At 28.6% G+C, this 23,250-nt stretch overlaps 1 protein-coding gene across 2 annotated transcripts; it reads right to left on the minus strand.

Moving 5' to 3' along the window:
- Positions 1–219: 219 nt before the first annotated feature.
- Positions 220–23,098, minus strand: LOC107453147 (stAR-related lipid transfer protein 7, mitochondrial). Of its 2 annotated transcripts, XM_016069847.4 has the most exons (9): positions 22,465–23,098; positions 17,169–17,231; positions 16,880–17,055; positions 14,053–14,102; positions 10,415–10,528; positions 7,221–7,265; positions 5,624–5,761; positions 2,661–2,745; positions 220–504 (listed from the first exon to the last, which is right to left on the minus strand). In XM_016069847.4, the coding sequence occupies exons 1-9, from the start codon at positions 22,944–22,946 to the stop codon at positions 365–367; spliced, it is 1,293 nt and encodes a 430-aa protein (XP_015925333.1). In that variant the 5' UTR covers positions 22,947–23,098; the 3' UTR covers positions 220–364. The 2 variants fall into 2 exon arrangements, with proteins under 2 accessions (XP_015925333.1, XP_071042011.1); XM_071185910.1 differs by lacking the exon at positions 17,169–17,231 and having other exon boundaries at positions 22,465–23,087.
- Between the last annotated feature and the right edge of the window lie 152 nt (positions 23,099–23,250).

Genomic DNA, 23,250 nt, shown 5'->3' on the forward strand with positions numbered 1-23,250 from the left:
ATTTAATGAGTGGATCTCTGTATTTAATAAGTATGGCTTGAATAACATCACCGATCAACTTTTAGGTAATATGTTTCGAATGATCGCTAAATACATTTTAAACAAATTTTTACATCTATAAATGCATTCTGTTAAACAGAATGATAAAAAGATTAAATCCTATTTTTCTACAGATAAGCTATTTTTAACAATATGTTCTAATAGTTGATTTCCTATAAGCAATGCTACATTCAAATTTTATTAGTGTATATTTATAAAAATAACAAGAAAAATTGATAAATAAATTAAAAATCTATTAAAATCTTTGAAATATTATTTCTTAGTTAGTAGTCTATGTAGTTTTAACAACATCTCCTGGCTACTATTACATGTACACGTATTCCAGATTGCTTGTGCAACAACTTTTATTTGATTGTGATGACTGCAGACTAGAATTATTTCTTCGCTGGTACATATGAAGATCTCGAGCAGCATTGTGTAATTTCTCTACGAAGTCAGGAACACCTTAAAAAAATGATAATAAAATAAATGTTATGAACATAGTTTCAGGAAAACAGGGTAAAACATTAAAATGAAAAACATCTATTAAAATACTTCTATGCAATCAAAGAATGAAACTGATTTAAAAGTATTTTAACAAAGAATGAAACTGATTTAAAAGTATTCTAAAAAAGAATGAAACTGATTTAAAGGTATTTAATTCAAAGTATTTTAAAGACATTCAAATAGTTTGGCCGATATTGAAGCCCGCATAAATAGGCCTATTTAGTGCAATTTAGGATTTTTTGCTCCTGAAGCATAAATGGTAGCACTTTCTTGGAATTTTTACTCATTGAATGTTTTTGCTTTATTTTTCAAGACTTTTGAAAGGGGTCAGCACTCGATATATTTCTAAAGATTTTCTTAAAGATTTGGCAATTAATATTTTATTTTGATTTAGTTATTCCAACTGTAACTTTATCTTTATTTTTCTTATATGTGGGTGTTTCATTATTAAGTCTTATTCTCTGTACTTTCGAATTTTGTTTGTATGTTATAAATTTTTCTGTGCATTTACATTTCAATTTAAGATTTTTTAATTGCTTTTTCTTGCTTAGTTAATTCATTATGGAGCCTCAGGGCACAGTCAGTTTTTGGTATAACTACTGACGACAGAAAGGCTCCTGTATGTTAGCAGACAGTGTGTCTCCCTTATGAAGTGCTGTTTTGCTAACATACATATCTTTAAATATCCTTCGTTTTCTGCTTGATTTCTGTTTCTAACTTTATAAATACTTTTATGTAATTATACATAATGTAATTTTTCCATAGAACATGGTGTAATTTTGCCACAAAAGTACTGTATAATATTTAAAAAAAATATCAATACAATAAATCTTTGGTTTAATTACTGATATTCAAGTAAGTTAATAAATAGTTACAATAAAATATTAATATTTTTAAAATCTTAATATTTTTAATATATTATTAAAATTATTAAGATTTTAAAAAATACTCCAAAATGTGTAGTCATAACTGCAAATATTTATTGGAAAAAAATTGGTAGAATTATAGCATCAAATAGTGAATACTCAGGCACGTGATTTGAATTTCGTGTAACATAATAATATCAGGGTTTTATAAAAATTATGTGAATTACGATGGCATCGAGCATGTTGAAAAAGAATGACTGAAATTGACGATTCGAAATTTCCATATCGTAATATCATATTAAAAATTAATTCAATATAATTTAAACCAAATAAAAAAACGGGCAAATATATTACATTTATTAAATAATTCTGTTACAAATCAGATTTCGCAACTAAGTTGCTTGCTACTCATTAAAATATTAAAAATGTTTAAAAAAAATAAGAAGTAAACATCCTTTTTTCTAACGAACTATCTTTTAAATGTTTGTAGCATTTTTCTCTAACAAATCTGAGTAAAAAAAGTTGTTATTGAGCATGGACGAAAAAGAGAGAATGCTGCTAAGGGTAAAATAAATGTCTTATTTACGAGATTTTGCGTAACCAACAAAATTTTACCATTAAATTAGCAAACAATTTTGCAGATATAGTAAACAAAATTTTGTATAAATTATCAATTTGTAGAAGAATTACATACCTGCTATATGTTGGAAAATGTTTTTAAGTCCAAAGCATAAACAAATAGATGGGCAGTGTTATTATGATTCACAAATTTTGAATCGCTTTTTTAAATAATTACATTATGAGCCGTTTTAGTCATGACAATTCCTGACCTCATTTCATGCCCTCAAGTATGCAATTTCTTCAAAATGAGAACATTTTTGATCACTCTAAAATTGAAAGTATGATTCTTGACTTTAATAATCCTTTTATGCGAGACATGAGGGAAAAAATAGGCGTTTTTTTTCCTCACGTCTCACATAAAAGGATTATTAAAGTCAAGAATCATGCTTTCAATTTTAGAGTGCTCAAAAATGTTCTATTTCGAAAAAAATAGGCGTTTTCTTTAGCACTGCAGCGAAACACAGGATTTCATTTACGTGATTTCCAATTTTTTTTTCTTCATGTTACAGCAGAAATCAGATTAAAATCAATCCAAAATCAGAAGTCCGGCGAAAATCACACAGAAGTAGAAAAAAACACCCTTCCAGGAAATGGACGTCTGGAAATGGGATTTTGTACTGCAATTACCTGAAGAAGCCATCCAGTTATAGGCAGGTGCTGGAAAAGCTGCTTGAGGATCATCAAAATAAGTAAGTACATAATCAAAACCATTCTGAAAAAGAAAAAAAAAGATTGAAACAGATTTAACAGTATTAACTAACAATAAAAAAATAACAACTAAATAAAGAGTGAAACTTGTTGATTAGGAGTCCTAAGCAAGGATACTGGCATGGTAATAAAGAATTTTTCAATGTTATTCTTAAAAACGTTAAATAAGCAAAAATCTTAAATTAAACTTTATCCTTAAGACTGTCACACCAAAAAGAAGTTTTCTAATTATATGATCTTTCATAGAAATTTCATTCCCTTTGTTTGAAAAAAAGTCAATTTAAGTCTTAAAGTTGTATATAGATAAGCAATGAAAACAAATAATTCAATATCCTTCATCTTACTTTTATCAATCTTATTCATCCATCTTTTCATCTTATTCATTCATATAAAGGCTAGCAAAATGATTGATGAATAAGAATCCATCTTATTAATCTATACTTCTTCTGCACATAGGTGTGCCGGAAAAAAACAGCTGTCATAAGGGCAGGGCAAGAGAGGTATTTACTAGACGACCACACCACCAGAGATATTAAAAAAAAATTATCTTTAAAAAACGTCATACATCCAACATTATTATTGAAAATCCAAAATCCCTGTTTCAATCATATTAGATTAAAACATAGTCCTAACTACAAAAGGCAATGATTTTCACAATTCTAAAGGCCCACATAAGAAAATAATCTGTAGAAATTACTAACAGAGTTAAAAATTGATATACATTAACATTTTTTATGTGATTGCTTCAACAATTGGATTAAAAATACACAGTACCTCACTAAGATTCCCATGTCTGATATATCCTTGATGAAAATTAAACTTAAGTATGAATATAAAAATGATATTTTTTTAAAAAAAAAATTTATCAAAAACATTTTAAGTTGTTCATTTTTAAGAATGAAATTCGAAAAGGAAAAACAAACATTTACTATAATTAGGGTGGCCACTCAAATTAGGTTTCAAATTTCCCCGATTTTTCCAGTAAAATTCTTAAAATTTCCAGGACAGCGTGTTTTTTTCCCCCTGCTAAAGTGTAGTATAGGTACACGAAAAGTGTCAATATTAGTGTATTAGTCAATATAGTGCAATATTTCATTTAAAATGTTATTTTTTTAATATATCATCTTGAATAGATGCGGAGGAAACAATATGTTTAGCTTGCAGAAAATAACGCTTTTAATTAATAAAATTTTTTTAAAGTGTTAAATAGTTTTTGCACAAAATGTACCAAATAGTAATGACCCAAAACAACCTTGGATAAGTACTGTTTAATATATTTCTATTAAGCAAAAGAAAATAATTCTTATATTTATTCATATTTCAATATAGAGCCATTTTATACTGCATTTTATACAAACAGTGCTCTTTATAAAGTTCATTGAAATAATTTTCTTCAAACCAATATCATAAGTCAAATGTTTAAATAATGTAATTTGTTTTAAATTAGCACTATTATTTTAAGTCATATTCAGTATTTGTAAACGAAAAATTGTCCATTTCTTGTTGCATATTCTAAAGAGAAAAAAACTAGATACAATTCTTTAACTTTTATTCTTTTCTTTTCCCGTTTCTTAATGGAAATTAGAATGTATAAAGAATTCCAATCTAACATGGTTTCCTAGTTTAGATAAGTCAATTGGTTTCGTTTTTACACCTGGGCAATTCCATGGTGTTGGAAAAAAATGAACATTAATTTCTTAGAAAAACTATCTTACAAAACAAAACTTTGCAGCGAAAAATAATTCATTGGACAAAAGCTTTCAGAAAAAGAGTGCAAGATAAAATCTCTAAATTATAACCAATTATTTTCTTGAGAATTTTATAAAGTTAAAAATACTAAAACATTTTGAATAATTTTGTTTAAAAAAAAAATACCCCCCAAGCCAAGCAGCGGAACAAACTTCAATAATTAATGAATTCAGCCCCACAAAATAAAAGAAGACTTAAAATAAAACAAAAACTTTACTTTTATAAACAGAAGCAAATATCCTAATCCTTTCTTCCACATTTTTGCCTTTCTTAAACTGCATAGTCCCATAATCTCCAAAGAGGAAAAAGATTTCTCCATTCATTTCCCAACACAAAAGAGTTTGCAATGGTATTCCAGTTTCGCAGGAATTTTAATGAAGAGAATTTTAATGCAAGAAAAGTATTACTGAGTTGATGATATTTCAACTTTTTTACGATAAATTTACGTCTAAATAAGCGTGGATGTAATGGATGGTAAAATAATTTTAATTAAGAGAAANCCCTGAAATATAGACAGAAATATAATGGAATCCTAAACGCTCTGCAGCAAGATATTTAATGGACCTTGCAAATTCTAGAGGTGGCAAGATGCCAATATGCAAACTATTAAATCTTCTTGCTGCTTTTTACAAATATTTTAATTGGAGAAACCACGAGCTGTCAAAAACAATTCCCAAAACAATTTTGTGAATCATGCATCCAATCTGTTTATGATTTTCCGTGTTGCATAATTATTTTTTATTGCATTTTTTATCAAATGATAGCAGTAAAGGCATATTTTGCACCATTAGTGTTAAAAAAAATTTTTAAAAATAAGATAGCAAGTTAAAAATTTTGTAAAGCTTTAACAAGTTCCGTAATTTAACAAGTAAATTATTTCATTCCCTGTCAATTAATTTTCAATGAGTTCAGTTGCAGTTAATCTTACTACAACTAATCCACTCGTTTAATTTTCAAGTAATAATCGTTAATTACAGCTATTTTTAATATTAAATCATTAAGAAAATGTACTATTATACATTAAGCATGCATGGTTCTAAACAAGGCCACTAAATTCGAATTGATTTTTAAATGATAAAACATGAAACTTACAATACACATTAAAAGTTTCATCATAATTAAACGTTTCTTACTTCATCATATGTCCGATGAGGTCTAATAACCATCCTAGAACTATATTTAGTGACTCTAACGTATTTGTTATTTACAGGACAGGAAGGATGTTCAGTTGCTCTTGAGACTAGAACCATTGTATTTGTATCAGAGCTTACCTAGAAAACATAAACAATAAAAAATTAAGTAATTGTTCTTTCATAAACTTCTTTAAAAAAAACTTTCAATACTCTAATGGTCCGGCACGTAGAAAATGGCCTTTTAACCTGCATCATTTTTGACATAGCAAAATTGTATTATTAGATAGCCTTAATACCATAAAACTCAGTATCTTTATTTAAAAATAGAAAAGAAACAAAATAGTGTATTATAAGTAAACCTGTAGAGAAAAATAATATATTATAAGTAATTCTGTTCAGCAAAATAGTGTATAAGTAATCCAGTAGAGTAAAATAGTACAAGCAATCCTGTATTGCAAAATGTATTATAAGTAATCCTGTATAGCAAAAGTATTATTAGGCAGGGAAACAATGATAATTCCTAAATTTGTGTACTTGGGGAAGTGACCGAAGACTGAGTGAATTTCAAACTCGTATTTTTGGATATAATTTTTTTTAGCATACATTTGTTGTAATGCAAAAAATTTTTTTTCTTCCGAACTTGAGAAATACATGTCTCAAGAGGCGCGCCATTAACTTATTTTTCGCTATTTCTCTATGATTTTTGAGATATTTTATATGCTACAACAGTTAAGCGAAATCATTCGACAAGTGAATTTCATTATTTTAATAATAACTTCTTCCTGGCAAGCTCTATTCAATGGAGAATTTAAACTCAACATAGTAATCAACATTTTGGTGAAAAACAAAAATTGCTTGCTGTTTTGGAGCAACGAAATTGATGCAAATTTGAGGTAAAATTAGGCTAAAGTTGTGCTTTTTGCTCAATGAATATTTTTAGAGCTTTGGCAAAATTTTGAGAAAAATGGTATCATGGAGCTGAAACTTGTTTTGGACCAGTTTGAAGTGTTGCCTGATGAACGGCTGTTTCAACCCTTTGTTTCACACCTCTTAGCAAATCAGGAAAGCAAATATTTAACAGCAAACTAAACTATTTAATTGACATTGCTTTATATTACATCTATCTAACCCAGGGGTCGGCAACCTTTTGAAATGAAAGAGCCAAAAGTTACAATTTTACAAAATTTCCCGCTTTTAAAGAGCCACTGAAAATTTTTGATTTAATACTATAANCCACTGATCTAACCTTGTAAAAAGAATTTTTTTAAAAAAAATTATTATTGATTATATGAGTTAAGAGAAAGAGAAAAAGATTGCATTTTAAATAAAATAAAAATAGATATATAAATAAACAAAAACAGGTATTTATATAATTTAACATTTTACTTTACAGTTTATAAGTTTTTAAAACAATTTAAAGTGCATTAGATACCACATAACATTTAACAAACTCTGGTAAGCTGAACAATACACAAATACCTATTAATTGAGAATAAATAAGAGAATTCTACTTATTCACAAAAATAAATTACAATGCTGTTTAAATAATTGAAAGGCAACTTCAATTAATTTAACAAAAAATTGAAAAATTACATACCACTGCTCTTCGAATATATACATATTCTCTACTATACATGGGATACTGAAATAGAAGAAAATACTATTAATACAACATAACAGAAAGTGACAATTAACATTAATTTAGAAGCAACTTTTTCTTAAAATGATTTATTAATATCTTTAAACTTTTGCTTAAGGTGTATCATATTTTACCATCACATATGGTCCACATGTTGTACCATCCATAAGGAAAAGGTTAATGTTATTGATGAACTAACAATCCATATGCATCATTGAAGTGTACTTCAGCACTACACCAAAATATTGAGCCCAACACTCAAGATAGCGGTACTTAAATCGTGTCTCATAGAATACTAAATTATGTATGCATTTATGTATTGTCAGTTTATAGAGCATTTAATGCCATGCATAATTATTATACACAGAACATAAACTAACAAAGTAAATTAAATTCAAGTAATAAATGTTGGGTAAGAAAAGAGAGTGGCTATTTCACATACAGCAGCAGATGCTAAAAACGAAAATGTTGATTTTTTTTTTCTAAATACGTGTAAATATATACAGTCAAACCCCGCTATAGTGAACCTTCAAGGGACCAAAATTTTGGTTCACTATAACTGGGAGTTCACTATATCTGTTATGCAGGCTATTCCCAAACTACTCCCTTTTATTACGCATTATTCAAATAAATGACTGAAAAATATAATATAGTAGCAAAACATGCGTTATTTTTCATTACTCTTCGTCTTACGTACAAAAAAAATTTGTAATCTTTAGCTGATGAGCAATCCTCAACATCAGATATGGAATCACTTCCCGACTCTCAGATAATTTTTTCTGAATTTCTGTTATTCCGATTTTTAAACCTGTCTAACCTGCCATTCGAGCACATAAAAGTAGTATCGTAAAATCACTTAGCAAATTCATCGACATTTGTCCAGATACTGGAAGATTGCGGCTTCTTCGATTGGCGAACTTTTTCACTAATGCTTCTTCAACATCCTTGTGATCTGCTTTTCTAAACTTTTTTCTACCTTCTAAATTTTTTTCATGAGCAGAAATTATCAAGTGCCTATTTTTCCATATGTTACAAACTGCAGATTTGGATAGTTTATATTCCTCGCAAATATCAGCTTGATTGCATCCATTTTCAATTTTTCTGATTATGTCTATTTTATCATCAATGGAGAACGTCTTACGTTTACTGCTAGCTATAGTTAAATTTGACACTTCTTTGCAGGATTTTTTTAACTGAACTGAGATCAAAAAGGAGTTGAAATGAGGGCCTTGTCAACACATATTAGTGTCCAACCCTTTGACCAGTAATGAATAATTACTCATTCCCTCTGACAGAAAATGTATATTGATCCCACTAACACCTTACAGGTGCATTAGGGATGAGAAAGTGAGATAAAAGAAGCAAACAAGAAAAAATGCTTATCGCTACATTCCCCTCTGTAGATGGTTTTAAAAATCTGTATATGCATTTACTTTGAAGTAGAAATTTCAAAATTATTTAAAAATTTTTTTAAAAAATCAGCTGAAGACGGAAAAAAGTTCATTATATCCAACTTCCTCACTTTTTTGGCTCACTATATCCATAAAAAATAACATTATACATGTATAGCAAGGCAGGGGACCGAACATTTTGCTCACTATATCCGGGAGTTCCCTATAAACCGTGTTCACTATAGCTGTCTGTATATTTTAAAAAAATTTAAATTTTTTCTCTCACTCCTTTTCGCTATAGTTTAAGATTTTTAGTATGACCTCTCTTTGCCTTCCATTATTCTTAGTATGATCCTTCCATTGTAATGACCAATACAAAATTCCTGTTTTCTATTGCATAGATGTGATGTTATTCAATAGAACGCCCACAATGAGCCATTCAGTCAAATATAGTGACCAAAATATAGTTAGTTTTTTCTCTGTGAATAAAGTGAGTGAAAAAAACTTTTGAAAAGTGAATAAGTGGGGCTCTTTCCAAGGTTCTAATCCAAGGCGATTAAGCCTAGTACTTTTTAGTTATGAGTAAATATTTTTAGCATTTTTGCACATTCATGATAAAATGACCTCACATTATAAGTTACATTTTAATTGGGACAAAATGAATCGTTACATTGAATGTATGTATATAAAAAAGTTCAGTGTAACCAAAAATCTACATTAATCTAATATTTTCCTATTTCAAGAATATTTAATACAAGGCTATAATCATTAAAAATTGAATACGAAAAAAAGCCATAGAAGTGGAAATAAATCAATCTTGTGGCAAAGATTTAAGTATGGGTTGCCTATATAGTGGGGGGAATATTAGATTACTTAGAGTTATTTGAGAAATTAAAACTAACGAAAGAACATTTCAAAATATAGTTAATAAGGTATGCTCATAATTTCAATCAAACAAACTATGGATACACTGAGTTTTACCAAATATTCATTCCAGATAAACTCAAACTTTAGGAAAGTAAACAAGTGCAAACCGGTTTCAGCTGAGTAAAAACAATAAAGCTGTATATTATTACATGATAATTAAGATTTTACATAGAATCTTATGGTGCGTCTAATAATTTGGCCAAGGACTATAGTAAACAAAATGATAAATTCTGATAGAACAGTAACCCCATGAATATCAAGAAACAAAAATGATTCAATTTTGATCTATTAATAAATTCTATTTTCCTTTGAAATACTTTTTATCAGATAAAGAGTAAAACTTTTTCTACTGACTTTAAGCTGTCCCAGATTCTTACTGGTCACAGTAATTTTAAAAGTTTAATTTGATTAATGACAATCTTTGTTCATGTGAACAGGACACTAAAACTGTTGAACATATTTTTTATTGTAAGCTATACTCAAACCAAAGAGAAAGTTTAAAAAAGGAGTTGAGACTTTCAGGTATTTATTGGTCACCTTTTATATCCTTTTTTGTTATGTGCACTGAATACTTACTATTTCACGTAATTTTGTATGCAGCTTAAACTTTTAAATTCTTATTTTGTTTCTTTATAATTTTTACTTTCATTTGTACTTTGCCCACTTACTTCTGTAAGCTTCATGTTATACTTTGTGGAGCATGAGGAGTTGTTTAATAAAACGTAATTTTAAAAATATATATATACTGACATTATGAATAAATAGTTCAATTACAAACTTTGGCATTAATAGTTAATGCAAATCTATTTTACATCTGTTTACACGAATACTCACTGGATAATGCATGACCCAATGCATAACTTCACAACCATCATCTTTTGCTTCTTTATCAATAACATCAAGTTTTATAACCAGTTTATCCCATTTCTTTCTGTATTCAATATCAGTCTAAAAATTAAAGTTAAATTGTATAAACGTATGAAATATTAACAAAAGAATAAGGCACTTTAAAGTAATTGTAAAGTAAGGACAAACTTTGACTTGTGAACATCAAAGAAGTAACAATATTTCGAATATGGCTATCATATTATTCAAAATAGATGCATTACGCTAACTGTAATTATCATTCAATTTTATCTTATATTTTCTACTCATCATCATAATATATTTTGATAAACAAGAATAATTGCATTGCTATTATACTATTGTAAATACAGGGTATCTGCTACATTTTAGATTTTCAAATTCATGACTTTTCATGATTTTCCATGACTAATTTCAAGAATTTTTCATGACTTAACAAAGTTATTATTTTCTCCAACAAAAACGCAACAATACATTTAAAAAAGCATTATAATAACATTCATTGAAATGATAGGTATAACTAAAACTGCTCTGCATCTCCATATTTATAGATTTTAAATTTAAAAAACAGAGTAAAGAAAGAGTTGAAACAAAAATATAGCTGGAAAAAAATACAAAAGCAAATAATTTTTTTTTGCGCAGAATTATATTCTAAAGATATTTTTCTTGTTCATCAGAAAGGAAAGAAATACTCCTGATTTTTCTGTTCTCATTTCGGAATAAAAAAAAATCTCCAATGACTGGTTTGCTTCAACTAGAATTTTAAATTGATAAAATTGTGGTATTGCTTTTATGATGTTTTGTTACTTTTATATATATGTGGTATTGCTTTTATGCTGTTTTGTTACTTTTATCTTTGCTGCACTGCTATAATTACTTTAAAGTTTTAGTTTCTCTTTCATAAGTTTTCACCTGCCCTTTTCTGCCCTTAAATAATTTAGCCAAAAATAAAAAAAAAAGAAATAGCAAGTATAGCCCTACTTATTTTGTGATGGTGGTAACAGCCAATAAGAGTGGAGTATGCTTTGGGGCTTGGTTAGAGGAGGTGAGAGAAAAGGGAAGGTCACACATGGTTTTAGGAGAGCTGAGGTTAAGACACAAAAATATGAGGATCCTCAACAGCTAAGTTATATTATAAAAATTTTCTATCACCCCTTAATTATTTTTTTATTTATTTTATATATTAGCAGTGCAGCTTCATAATGTATAATTTCATGTTAATTTTTTATTTTTTTATTTATTTTATATATTAGCAGTGCAGCTTCATAATGTATAATTTCATGTTAATTTTTTTATGTACCTATTATTAATTGGAGTGAATGCCTTCCTGGAACAAAATTTGTAACTCTAAATATCTTAAATGATCTATATTAAATAAATAGTTTTAACACCTTGCAATTAGTGATCATTCTAATGATATTGTTCTCTTACTTAAGAGTATATTATTTTTAATTGTTATTCATTTTTATTCTTATCTTAATGTGTGTGGTGATGAACTGAACATCACCACAAAATTAAAACAACTAAATAATAAAAATACTTAAACCACAGAAGTTTAAAAGATAATTCTCTCTAGAAATGATGTTTTTTCTTTCATTTTTTGAAAGAACACCATAATTTTTAAAGAACATGATAAAATCATTTTATTTTCCTATAAAATATGACCTTTTTCAGAGACCTAAATCCATGACTTTCCATGATTTTTTTGAAAAAAATAGCAAAAATCATGACATTTCATGATAAATTTTGTTCAATACTGAAATTCATGACTTTCTAGGTGCGCGGATACCCTGTAAATAATATTGCCAACTTAAATGAAGTTAGAAATTAGAATATAGAAAAATAACAAATTAGAACACACAATAATGTAGTTAATTGAAGCAGACAGTCGGTATTTGGCCTAAAACAACAACAACAAAAAACGATTGAGTATCAAATATTCAAAAACCACATAGAGCTTTTTTTCTTTCTTTTACAACCACCAATAAATATTTCCTATTTATAAATAAGTTTAGTCATTATTAAAAAACAATAAGGGGAAAAGGGAGTGAAAACTATAATAGTTACCTATTAGAAATATTTAAGATAAATAAAAAACTGACTAACCTTAAAAATCTCAATATAACTTTTTCACACTGCCGCATTTCTAGAAAAAACTGACAATAAAAGAATAACGTTCATAATAAACGCTCTTTCAAAAATGCTGTGCCAAAATAAAAAAGCTGATAACAAGAAAAGTTAACTAAAAAGAAAAAGAGATATAGAAAAAAACTGTTCTTAATTCTTAAAATATAACTTTAACATGGGAAATCAAAGTTTTCAACATTACCGGCTATTTGTCAAACAGAAAATTACGTTTATTAGAAACGCTCCGTTAAGAAAACAGCAAACACAAAACAAAAAAATTCTCAATTGTTAAAGGAAAGGGTGTTAAATAAAAGGAGGAAATTGACTTGCCATAAAATAATTTTTAAAAAAATCAGCAGTGAAAAACTCATGGTTCAGTATAAAGTAAAATCTAGTTCCAATTCTTCAAATTTCGCTTTTCCATTGTCTGTCAGAACACAAATTTGTAAGTTAACTTAAGTAACCTTTGCATGCTATTCCTAACTTAACAAATATGTGTAAAAACTGTTTCCAGTAATGTATAGTAAAAAATACAATTAAAGGTTACTCCTTATTAAATATATTTATTCAATATCTAAAAATAAAAAAATGTCAAATAACACTTTTTAATAAATACCTTGCCGAATAATTCACCAAATGTTTGGCAAAACGGCCGAATATCGAATAGTGGCTGAATATTGTCTAATTGATATACAACCAACAATTTTTATAATAATGTTTGGTACTGATTCTTTATTATTCAGTAATACCAAAAGCATTATTATAAGAGCTTTGAAAAGTAACCCCTAAATGTATAAATTCATATTTTGTTGATGATCAGTAAAATGAAACAAATCGAATAGTGGCCAAAAATAATCCAGTTGATATGCAACCAACAATTTTAATAATGTCTGGCACTGATTCTTTATCATTCAGCAATACCAAAAACATTATTATAGGAGTGTAGTGTAGACATGTTAACTCAATTCTATGGAGTACCTTTTCATAAATGAATGTTGACATTGTCTATAACTTCTCTCCCCACATTAGTGTCACAGACAAGATAAGAAAACGCGTACTTTAACAGAAACTCCCAATTCGGTTCAAACACGCCTACTCTGATGGATGGTCCACATTGAACTCAGTCTCGATCACACACAAAGTTAGCCTGAATACACTCGACTGTTAATGTCAACACAGGAGCGACCGTGAACTTCCCGGCTTCTCACAAAACAGCAATGAATCAACTACTGGTATCTGTTTATCGAATTCTATCTCTATAATTCTGGTGGGTGAGTACTGCAGTGTCTCTACCACTACAAAAATACAATTCCAATTCACTAGTATATAAGACACGTTAACTCAATTTTATGTTGGTGTACTTTTTCATGGATAAATGTTGACATTGTCAATTACTTCTCTTCCCACAAGAAGCTTTGAAAAACAACCCCTAAATGTATAAATTCATGTAAGTTGTAGATGATAGGTAAAATATTTCTTACTTGAACAGCAAAAAAAGCTCTAGCTGGAACATCATAAAATGTACCCATAACTAAAAAGGAAATGAAATTGATTTTCATTAATTAAATTGAAAAATTAGGTAATATTTATTATACAGATTTGAGATAACCAGAGATAAAGCAAACATTAATTTCTAAATAACAGCTATGTTGAGTTTTGATGTGTTATCTAAATAAAAACTAAGTTAATTACTTTTCTTTCAAAACCCAAACAAAATTGATTTTTAAATTACATATTTCGCAACTTTTCTGTTTAAAGTATCTTTATTTTACTTTACTTCTGTTAAAAAATATTTAGGATGCAAAATTAGGACGAATAAACATATTAATTTATTTAAAATATTTGGAAATTTTTGTTTAAACATCCTCTTTTTTTTAATAGCATAGCACAAACAAAAAGTCTTTGACATTTACAACAAAGCGCCGTTCATTTTCTGTAAGCTAAAGTAAATACAGAAAGTATTTATTTATTATAGTTTTACAGACTTTGAGGACTTCTCCAAGAGTTAACAGTGGTTGTGTTTTAAGTTCGCCACCTTCATTCTTATTGCTTTGCACTTCTGCCCCTGCAACTATTTCTTGAAACATTTTCATAAGCTGATGTATAAACATCTAATCTGATATTTGAGGCACTTTATGCCAACTGTAACAAGTCCTCCTTTTTTACTTCATAATTAGCACCAAGAGGTTCAGTTTTTCTTCTGAACAAAATTAATCAACTTCAATATTTTTCTAAAATATCAGTAAATTTCTTACGTTAGATGCGGAAATCGGCTAGTTTAAAAAACGATTTAAGTGGTATAATTAACATTATAAAATTAGCCTTTCCGATGGGATTGTTAAAACAACGTGATACTTGGAGGAAAATGAAAAATGTCGGAACAATGAATCTAGGATGAAATTCGATTGTATATACTTTGACATTGAAAAAAAAACATACAAATTTCACTATATCATACATTTACTACAGGGAAGAAGAGTAAATATGAAGTAAAACTCTCTCCCAATATATTTTCAATAATATACAAGGCTCACATCACGATACAATGAAAGAAATAAAAAGTTCCTATTGCAATTAGTACCACTTGTTAAGCAACATTGTTTTCAAACCATAGATAGTTACCAGAGGAGGTTGAATCGCAATTGCCTAAGAAAGATCTAATTTCTTCTCTATAACTGACAGAGACTTGTATATCATTGAAAATAGACTTAGAAGGACCAAGTCTCTTATTAATCCACGTATATGTTTGTTTTATAACCACTGTTTCATACCTTTCAATTCAAATGCCCTCATATGGGTGTTACAAACACTCATATGTGTCATACTGGTGTAAGAAATTAATAGAATTTGCAGACTTGGTCAATTATCTCCAGAACTCCTAGACCGATTTTAATGAAATTTGATATGTACATACATTGATACGATACAAAACAAATGATCATTCAACAATTGTAATACACATGCATGATCGTGGGCAACACTCGTTGGAGTCGTAAGGTATGAAACAGAGGTTACATAATAAGCAGAAAAAAATGGGTTATGCAGCATGATTTCATACTTGATATAAGGCAGTTTATCATTTCCCGTGGCAATTTCATACCTTCCGACTCCAATATGTATTATGCATGATCATGCATGTGTATTACAATTGTTAAGTGGTTATTTGTTTTGTATTGTATCAATGTATGTACATAACAAATTTCATTAAAATTGGGCAAGTAGTTTTAGAGATAATCGAACAAGTCTGCAAATTCTCTACATTTCTTACACCAGTGTAATATATCTCTAGTACAGAAATTTTGTTTGTATTACAACTAGCTTTTTTTTAAAACAAATTTCATTTAAATTGATCAGGTGGTTCAGGAGATAATCAATGAAATCTAGAAAATCTCTAAGTTTTCAATACTCAGGGTTGCCACAGAAAAAACTGAGCAAAATACTTGCTTTTAGTAGCCTACAGCATGAAAATAGTTGCCGAAAACTATGAAAATAGTTGCCTAAATAAGAACAAAAATAAGACTAAAATTTTATTAAATGACTTAACTGTCAAGTTGGTGGCAAATATGATAATTTTTATATAAACGATAGTGTTCTAGCACTAAATTTTCATATAAATAAAAATTTGTATATTTGCAGTAAATTAAAAACTTTTAATTACTAGAATTCATTCAAAAAATACTTTTTATTAAAAAAAGCACACTTATTCTAAGAAATTTTCCTTTTTATCAATAATTGATTCAGCAAATATATATATATATATATATATATTGTGAAAAGTGATTACTCAAATTCAAAATTCATGCATCGTAATAAAAATTGGGTTTTTTAAAATCGTGCAGAATTTTGTAGCATAAACAGTTGAAAAGGCAATCGAGAAACGAAATAGACTTAGGATAGAATCTATGCAAATTGAATGCATTAAAAAGTGATGACTCAAATTTGCAATCTAAAATTTTTAATGTTTTAATTATTTTATTTTATTTTTTTAAAATGTTATTATTTTTATTTAAAATTTTTTATTTTTTATGAAGAGAAATTCAGTGTGTTCAGAAGATTTCACAGGCTGCAGGTTTTCAACCCAATTCATGCTAAAAAACATTGCTAGGAGTACAGAAAAGTCTCCTTTTCCTGAAGATAGTTGCTTTTTTTAGCCTTTTCAGGCAAAAAAAAAAATTGCCATATTTGCCTCATGCTAAAAATAGTTGCATTTTAGTCGCCTGTGGCAACCCTGAATGCTAGATTTTAAAAAAAATAATAACATTCAATTTTAATAAAGAAAAAAAGATATTTTGGATCTTAAATATTTACTTTTATATTCATATAAGTAGGAATTCGGAAAGGCTTTCCTCCACACCTGTACACATTCTTTTTGTATAACTGCTTCCCAGCCATCTTGAATAAGCTTGTTGACAAGGCCTCCACCAGATATGGGTTTGGTAGGATGATCATCGCTTCTACGATATCTATCCAATTCACAAACGCAGCTGTATAAAATTATAAATTTTAACAATGTAGATTCCATGTTAGTATACAGGACATAAGCAATGTATGTAAAAAAAGAATTTGCACATAATCAATTTTATAAAATGAAACTCACGCAGAATTACAATTTCTGAAAAAAGCCAGATCTTCAAGCAAATTCCTGTCTGCGTCCCTATATCTAATCAAAACATTCAAATCATAAAGGGTTAAAAAAAATAATAATAAATAAATAAATAAATTTAAAAAAAAAGTTCTAAAATATAATATACAAAACTAAAATATAAAAATAATCATAAAAAAAATGTTTTGGTGCAGTTATAAAATGGATCAATTAGAATTATAGAACAGCGCAAACTCGAAGAATAAAATTTGTAGCTACAGCAAATCAACATAAACAAATATATGTGCATTTAATTTATTGCATATACAAGTACAGGATAGTGGCAATACTGGTAGTCTTGGCACTGCAATTGACTCAATTAGGATGTGATATGTAACTGTCTTCATAAATGGCCTTTATAAACTTTAATCCTTATGAAGTCGATAATCAATTCTACAAATTCATTTTAGAAATGCACCTTTTAAAAATAAGTTATTAGAATAAAGATGCTAAACAAGCTAATAAAAGTATAAATAAAATTAAGCAATTGGAATGCAACGAAAATCTAATTTTTTTTAAATAAAAAAACAAGTGAAAGCTATTGTTTAATCAGCATTGAAAAATTAAAGTCAGTTAGCATATACTTATATATGCTTTAATATCTAATAGTCTTAAAACTTTATTTAAAGCATTTAAAATAATACATTATAATATTATATCGAAATAATTTCTATATAGGTAGTACCAATTTACACTGACTAAAATCGATAAGTGCCTCTCCTTAGTTTTGGCATTTTCAATAAATATAAACATGCATAGTGACCATGACCCTTTAAAAGCTCAAAATTTTTTAAAAACATATCAAAATGCAAACAAATAATGGTGCAGTTATAAAACAAATAATGGCAAGATAACTCAAGTTCACACATTAGAGAAACAGTTGTACAATAATTTGCTTTCATTTTGATAAATAAAAAACATTTTATTGAAACTTTATGGTTTATACTAGGTTAACCTGAATTCAATTTTCTCTTAACTTTAAAAAATCAATAGCAGTGAAACAGAATTTGCCATGAAAAGCACATATATTCAGCGATACAGCACTCTTTAAGGTTAAAATAACAAAATATTGAAGAAAACTAGATTATAATAGTTATATGTCACATTACGAACACTCCTACAAAACGGATACCTCTCATTAACACATTCGCTGCCACCAACGCACTGGTGCATCAGAGCGGCACCTCCTGGTATGCCAACAACGTGCTAGCACATCGATGGACTATGACAAGTTATATGCTCTGTGCTTAGTGTGGCTTTGGGAGTTGAACGGAGAGGTTATTTTGGCACATTAGTGAAGCATTATTTATTTATTTTTTGTGACTGGTTTTCAAAACTTTGTTTGAATTTTTTTATGTGCGTGACTGTCAATATCTGTATATTGTTGAATTTTTTTATGTGCGTGACTGTCAATATCTGTATATTGTGCTTATTATTTGTAAAAATTTTCAGCATTGTTTTATAAATGGTACTACTTATACTAGAATGGTATTCTGTTTTATTCCTTTTAAGCTGCTATTTTACGCAACATTCCAGTAATTTTTCAGAATATTGATCAGACGCGCTGGAGAGTCAATGGCACTCACGAAGACAGGTTCAGTCTGTGTGCCACTGACGTTCCAGAGCGTCGGGGAAAAAAAAATTCTCTAAACAGGAAAATAATATGTTTCTTCGTTTTTCTGGTTTTCCCAGTAAAATATAAGAAACATTTAAACCATTAAAACCCTGTTTTGTAATCCGGCTTCTGAGGATGGAAACATCATTTTTAGTAGCAGCGAATGGGTTAAGGTCGTATTTTTAATTCCCTGTTAATCTTCGATAAATAAACCAGTATATACCTTCTCAGTAAAGCGGACAGTCTCGTAACCGGACACGGACAGTAATTTACACCCTCAAACATTTTTTTTATCTCTTACAAACCAGAAACCAATTTTTCTTAATTGGAAAAGAAAAAATTTTTCTGATTTAAATTCCGGAAAAAAAGGGGGGAATGTAAATTTCTTGCCTTATACACCACTAAAATTATTGCTAAGCTATTACTACTAAAGAATCATTCTCCTGTCACAATCCTTGATCTTTTTCACACTCCTTTATCTTAATGATACTGGTCATGTGAAATGTTTTAGACAGCAGCATATTTTGATCTGGATAGTACTGGTTATGAGACCCCATAAGCTGAAATAACACCTCAACTGCTCTCGATTTCTCTTTCTCACTGAAAATTTCTTTCTACTTCTAATCAATTGGGAGACTGCATTTAACACAGATGGGTAAAAAAAAAAAAAAAGAGAGAGAGAGAGAGAACATAATTTTAATCATTTAGGTGAATTGATGAAACATTTATTCAGACATTTGATTGACGATAAATTATGAATAAATCAACTCCATGTTATACCTTACAGATATGCATCAATGCTTTATTTCTTCTGGGCATATAGGAGGTTTACCTTCAAGGTGGTATTATCATGTTTCCGATCAAGTGATGAGAGGAGGAGTAAACCTAATAATTAAACTGATGGAGCAAGTGAAATAGGACTAAAAGCTCATATTTCGTATATGACTAATTTGAATGTCTATGTAAATAAGAAAAACATATTCATTTCACTGTAGCTACATCTAGAATTGTGTGTATACATATCAAACTTTTTAATATATTCATTTAGTATTGAAAAAAGTATTTTTTAAATAAATATCAATGTGAATAGTTATTATAGATGAAATATTTCTATAATTCTAAAAACAATTTACAGTGTTAAACTTCATTATTAGTGCACCCTTCCGTAAACGGATAACTCTCATAAGCGGACAATTTTTTTCGACCCCAAGAGTGTCCATTTAACCAAGATGTCCATTTAACTACTGTATACATCCCAAAGTGTGGTACGCATACCACCAGGGGTACGGGAACAGTTTAGAGGGGGTACGCGTTCTTATGTGAAATATCTTGCAACAAACGAAAATTTCAAACAATTTTACTTAAATACAAAGCTAGCCATGAAAATTTACAATTACGTATTTTTCGATTGGCTATTTTTTGCAGAGTAAAAGATTTTTAACTTTTGTGCAATTTTTTTACAGTAAAAAATGCATTCATTTTTTTATTAGTGGTACACAGAGTTACGAAAAATTTAGAAAGGGTACATAAAAGTCATAAGTTTGGGAAACACTGGTATACATAAACTAGGTTACAATATACAGAAAAATTTCCGTATTGAGATCTGAGAGCAGAATAATGATCAAGTTGCAACTTTCGGGCAGCATGTCATGAGAAATTTAAAAAAATAATAAATATGCATCACAGAAAAGGGACAAACTCGAACAGTATAACTAGTAGCCACCCTTTGTTAAACCTCATCATTTTTTTCATTTTTATAATTACAAGCGTAAAATCCTTTCGTCGTCTTGGCATTTGCAGTTGGCGCAACAGATCCTGGTACAGATATATTCTTCAATATCCAGATAAACCTGGTAAAATTGACCACCTTTGTGAGTTGATTTTAATGATCAATTGTCAAACTCGCAAAAGCAATTTAATGTTCACTTTGTAAGTTGTCCACTTGTTTCAGTGAACCATCAAATTTTTGCATTATAAAAGGCAAAATTAGATAGATTTCACTGTAGCTAAAAATAATTAAAAAATTTTAGTTATAAATGACCTAATCATAGTTAGATAATATAGAGGAACAAGCACAAGTCATGCGCTGATACATTGACAGGGGTTCTTCAATTTCGTAGATAATGTTTATATATTTTTTGTAATGTTAAAAAAAGTATCCACGCAAAAAAAAAAAATTTGTAAGGAGAAAAATAAAATAAGAAACAGACAACAACATAATCACTATTTATGCAAGCTAGAAGACGGTTGTTTAGTTGTATGCGTGCTGCTACTGAAGAGAAAAGAGAAAACTGCTAATTTAGCCCAAATATCAGTGATCCCATCATTAGCAGACGAGCAAACACAATTATCGCGTTGCAAAGAAAATAAATAATCACGGTGACAGTTGGAAATATTTTAACGTAATTTTATTTGTTAATAAAAATGAAACATGCTTGCCCAAGTTTGACACAAAAAGTTAAATATGGATTTCGCAATGAAGAATTACGTGCGCAAAATTATTATTATTACATTACTTAATTCTTAATATGATAATACAGTGCAGAACCTCTCATCCGGAAATCAGAAAACCGGAATGAAATTCGGAACCGGAAATTAATTTTCTTCCATTAAAATTTTTTTTTATTTCTTGCAAGATTTTGAGCCCGTTTTGTTATTTAGAGCGTACGGCGTATCGAGTTGACGAAAGAACTGATTTAGAGGATGGATCAAAAGCCGTTTGTAGACGAATCTCACATAAGCACAAATAGCTTATATATGTTATTAATGTTAATAATAACATATATAAACCTGTATATAATTTTTATTTCATAATTTCTTTCCATATTTAAACTCAAATGTATTATTATTTATCATTTTTTATTATTTCTAAAACTATTTCAAAATTATTTTTTAGTTTCGTTTTAGAAACATTAAAAAACCGGCAGCGATTCAGAAAACGGGAAAAATCAGTTATCCGGAATCGCGATGGTCCCGACCTTTCCGGATAATCGGTTCTCGACTGTAATAACCTAATACTAAACATACAACACTTTACAATACAGCAAAGAATAACTGTTTTTTTTTTACCAGTTATGGTGCGATTAGTGTTAATTTGAATGCAGTAGTTCTGTAATATCATTTTTGTTTATAACTATTTATATTAATCTTCCTTTATTGTTGATAATGTTAATGTGCATGTAAATATTGTTCTTTTTTTGTTGTCAAGAATAGATAAATATGCTAAATAATTAAATGTTTTTATCATTTCTGTAATGTAATAAAATCATTCTGTACTCAAAAAATATTGGGAACCTACAGATACCTCTTTAATATAAAATAATGCCATAAGAAAATTCCCCAAAAGAGAGAGATTAGATTAAAAAATAGAAATATCTTAAAAATCTCAGCTTACTCATATTTACAGAAAAATGTGAGATAAATATCAAAATTATTGTTATTTAAAAACTTATTCGATAAATATATTTGAATTTAATAGGGAACATAATGAGTGAAAGTTTCGATAAATATTTCACTACCCATAACAATCATCTATTTAAACTTTACTTTAACATATTATAGAAATATAACGAAACTAAGCAAATGTGCCGGATTATTTTCGTACAGCAATGAATGTTCAGTTAAAACTTCAGATACCTTTGAATTTCTTCATCGGTTATCTTTTCTTTATCCCAACAAAACATAGAAGCACCCAATAATACAGTGAATGGCCGTTTTTTAGACCGCAGACTCCTCGCAAATTGAGAAACTATATGATTGATTGTTTTTTCTGTATATAAATTTGTGTACAGATTCCACACTTGGCCCATTCGCCGGATTCTGTGAGATGCAACAAAATTGCATTGTTTTGTCACAATTTCGCCTAAAACAATAAGTTTTTCGTTAAAGTTAACTTTAAAATCTTGCCACAATTTCTTTCTGCTATGAAATTCAAATACAGAATTAAATGTAAAGATTCTTTTATCAGATGCACGGATACTTGCAGAGAGAGATAACTGCTTTTTAAGGTTTAAAGCCAATTCATTTTCACCATAGTTACGATAGCAATTACGAAAGTTTCTGACTATTTTATTATATATATAGCACCCATTCATATTGAATGTAAAAAGTATTATCATAAGAAAAAAAGTTATGATGTTATATTTAATCACATAATCGTGATTACTTAATCATAACTAAATCTATAAGTACAAACATCAGCTTTTTTTCACATAAACATGCGCGTTTGTTTTCTTTCTCACATTTTGACCGGAGAAAGTTATTTTTAGTCGCCGTTACAGTTAACTTTCAGTACAATGCTTCAGCTGTAATTTATTTACGCCGCACTAGAGCTGCGCACTAGGAGGTATCCCTGTGGATGACCCAAAAACTGTTGAAATTAAATTGCAATTGTAAATAAACAGATCATTTTGAGAAAAAGAA

This window comes from Parasteatoda tepidariorum, chromosome 9, assembly GCF_043381705.1.
Source record: "Parasteatoda tepidariorum isolate YZ-2023 chromosome 9, CAS_Ptep_4.0, whole genome shotgun sequence".
Lineage (NCBI taxonomy): Eukaryota > Metazoa > Arthropoda > Arachnida > Araneae > Theridiidae > Parasteatoda > Parasteatoda tepidariorum.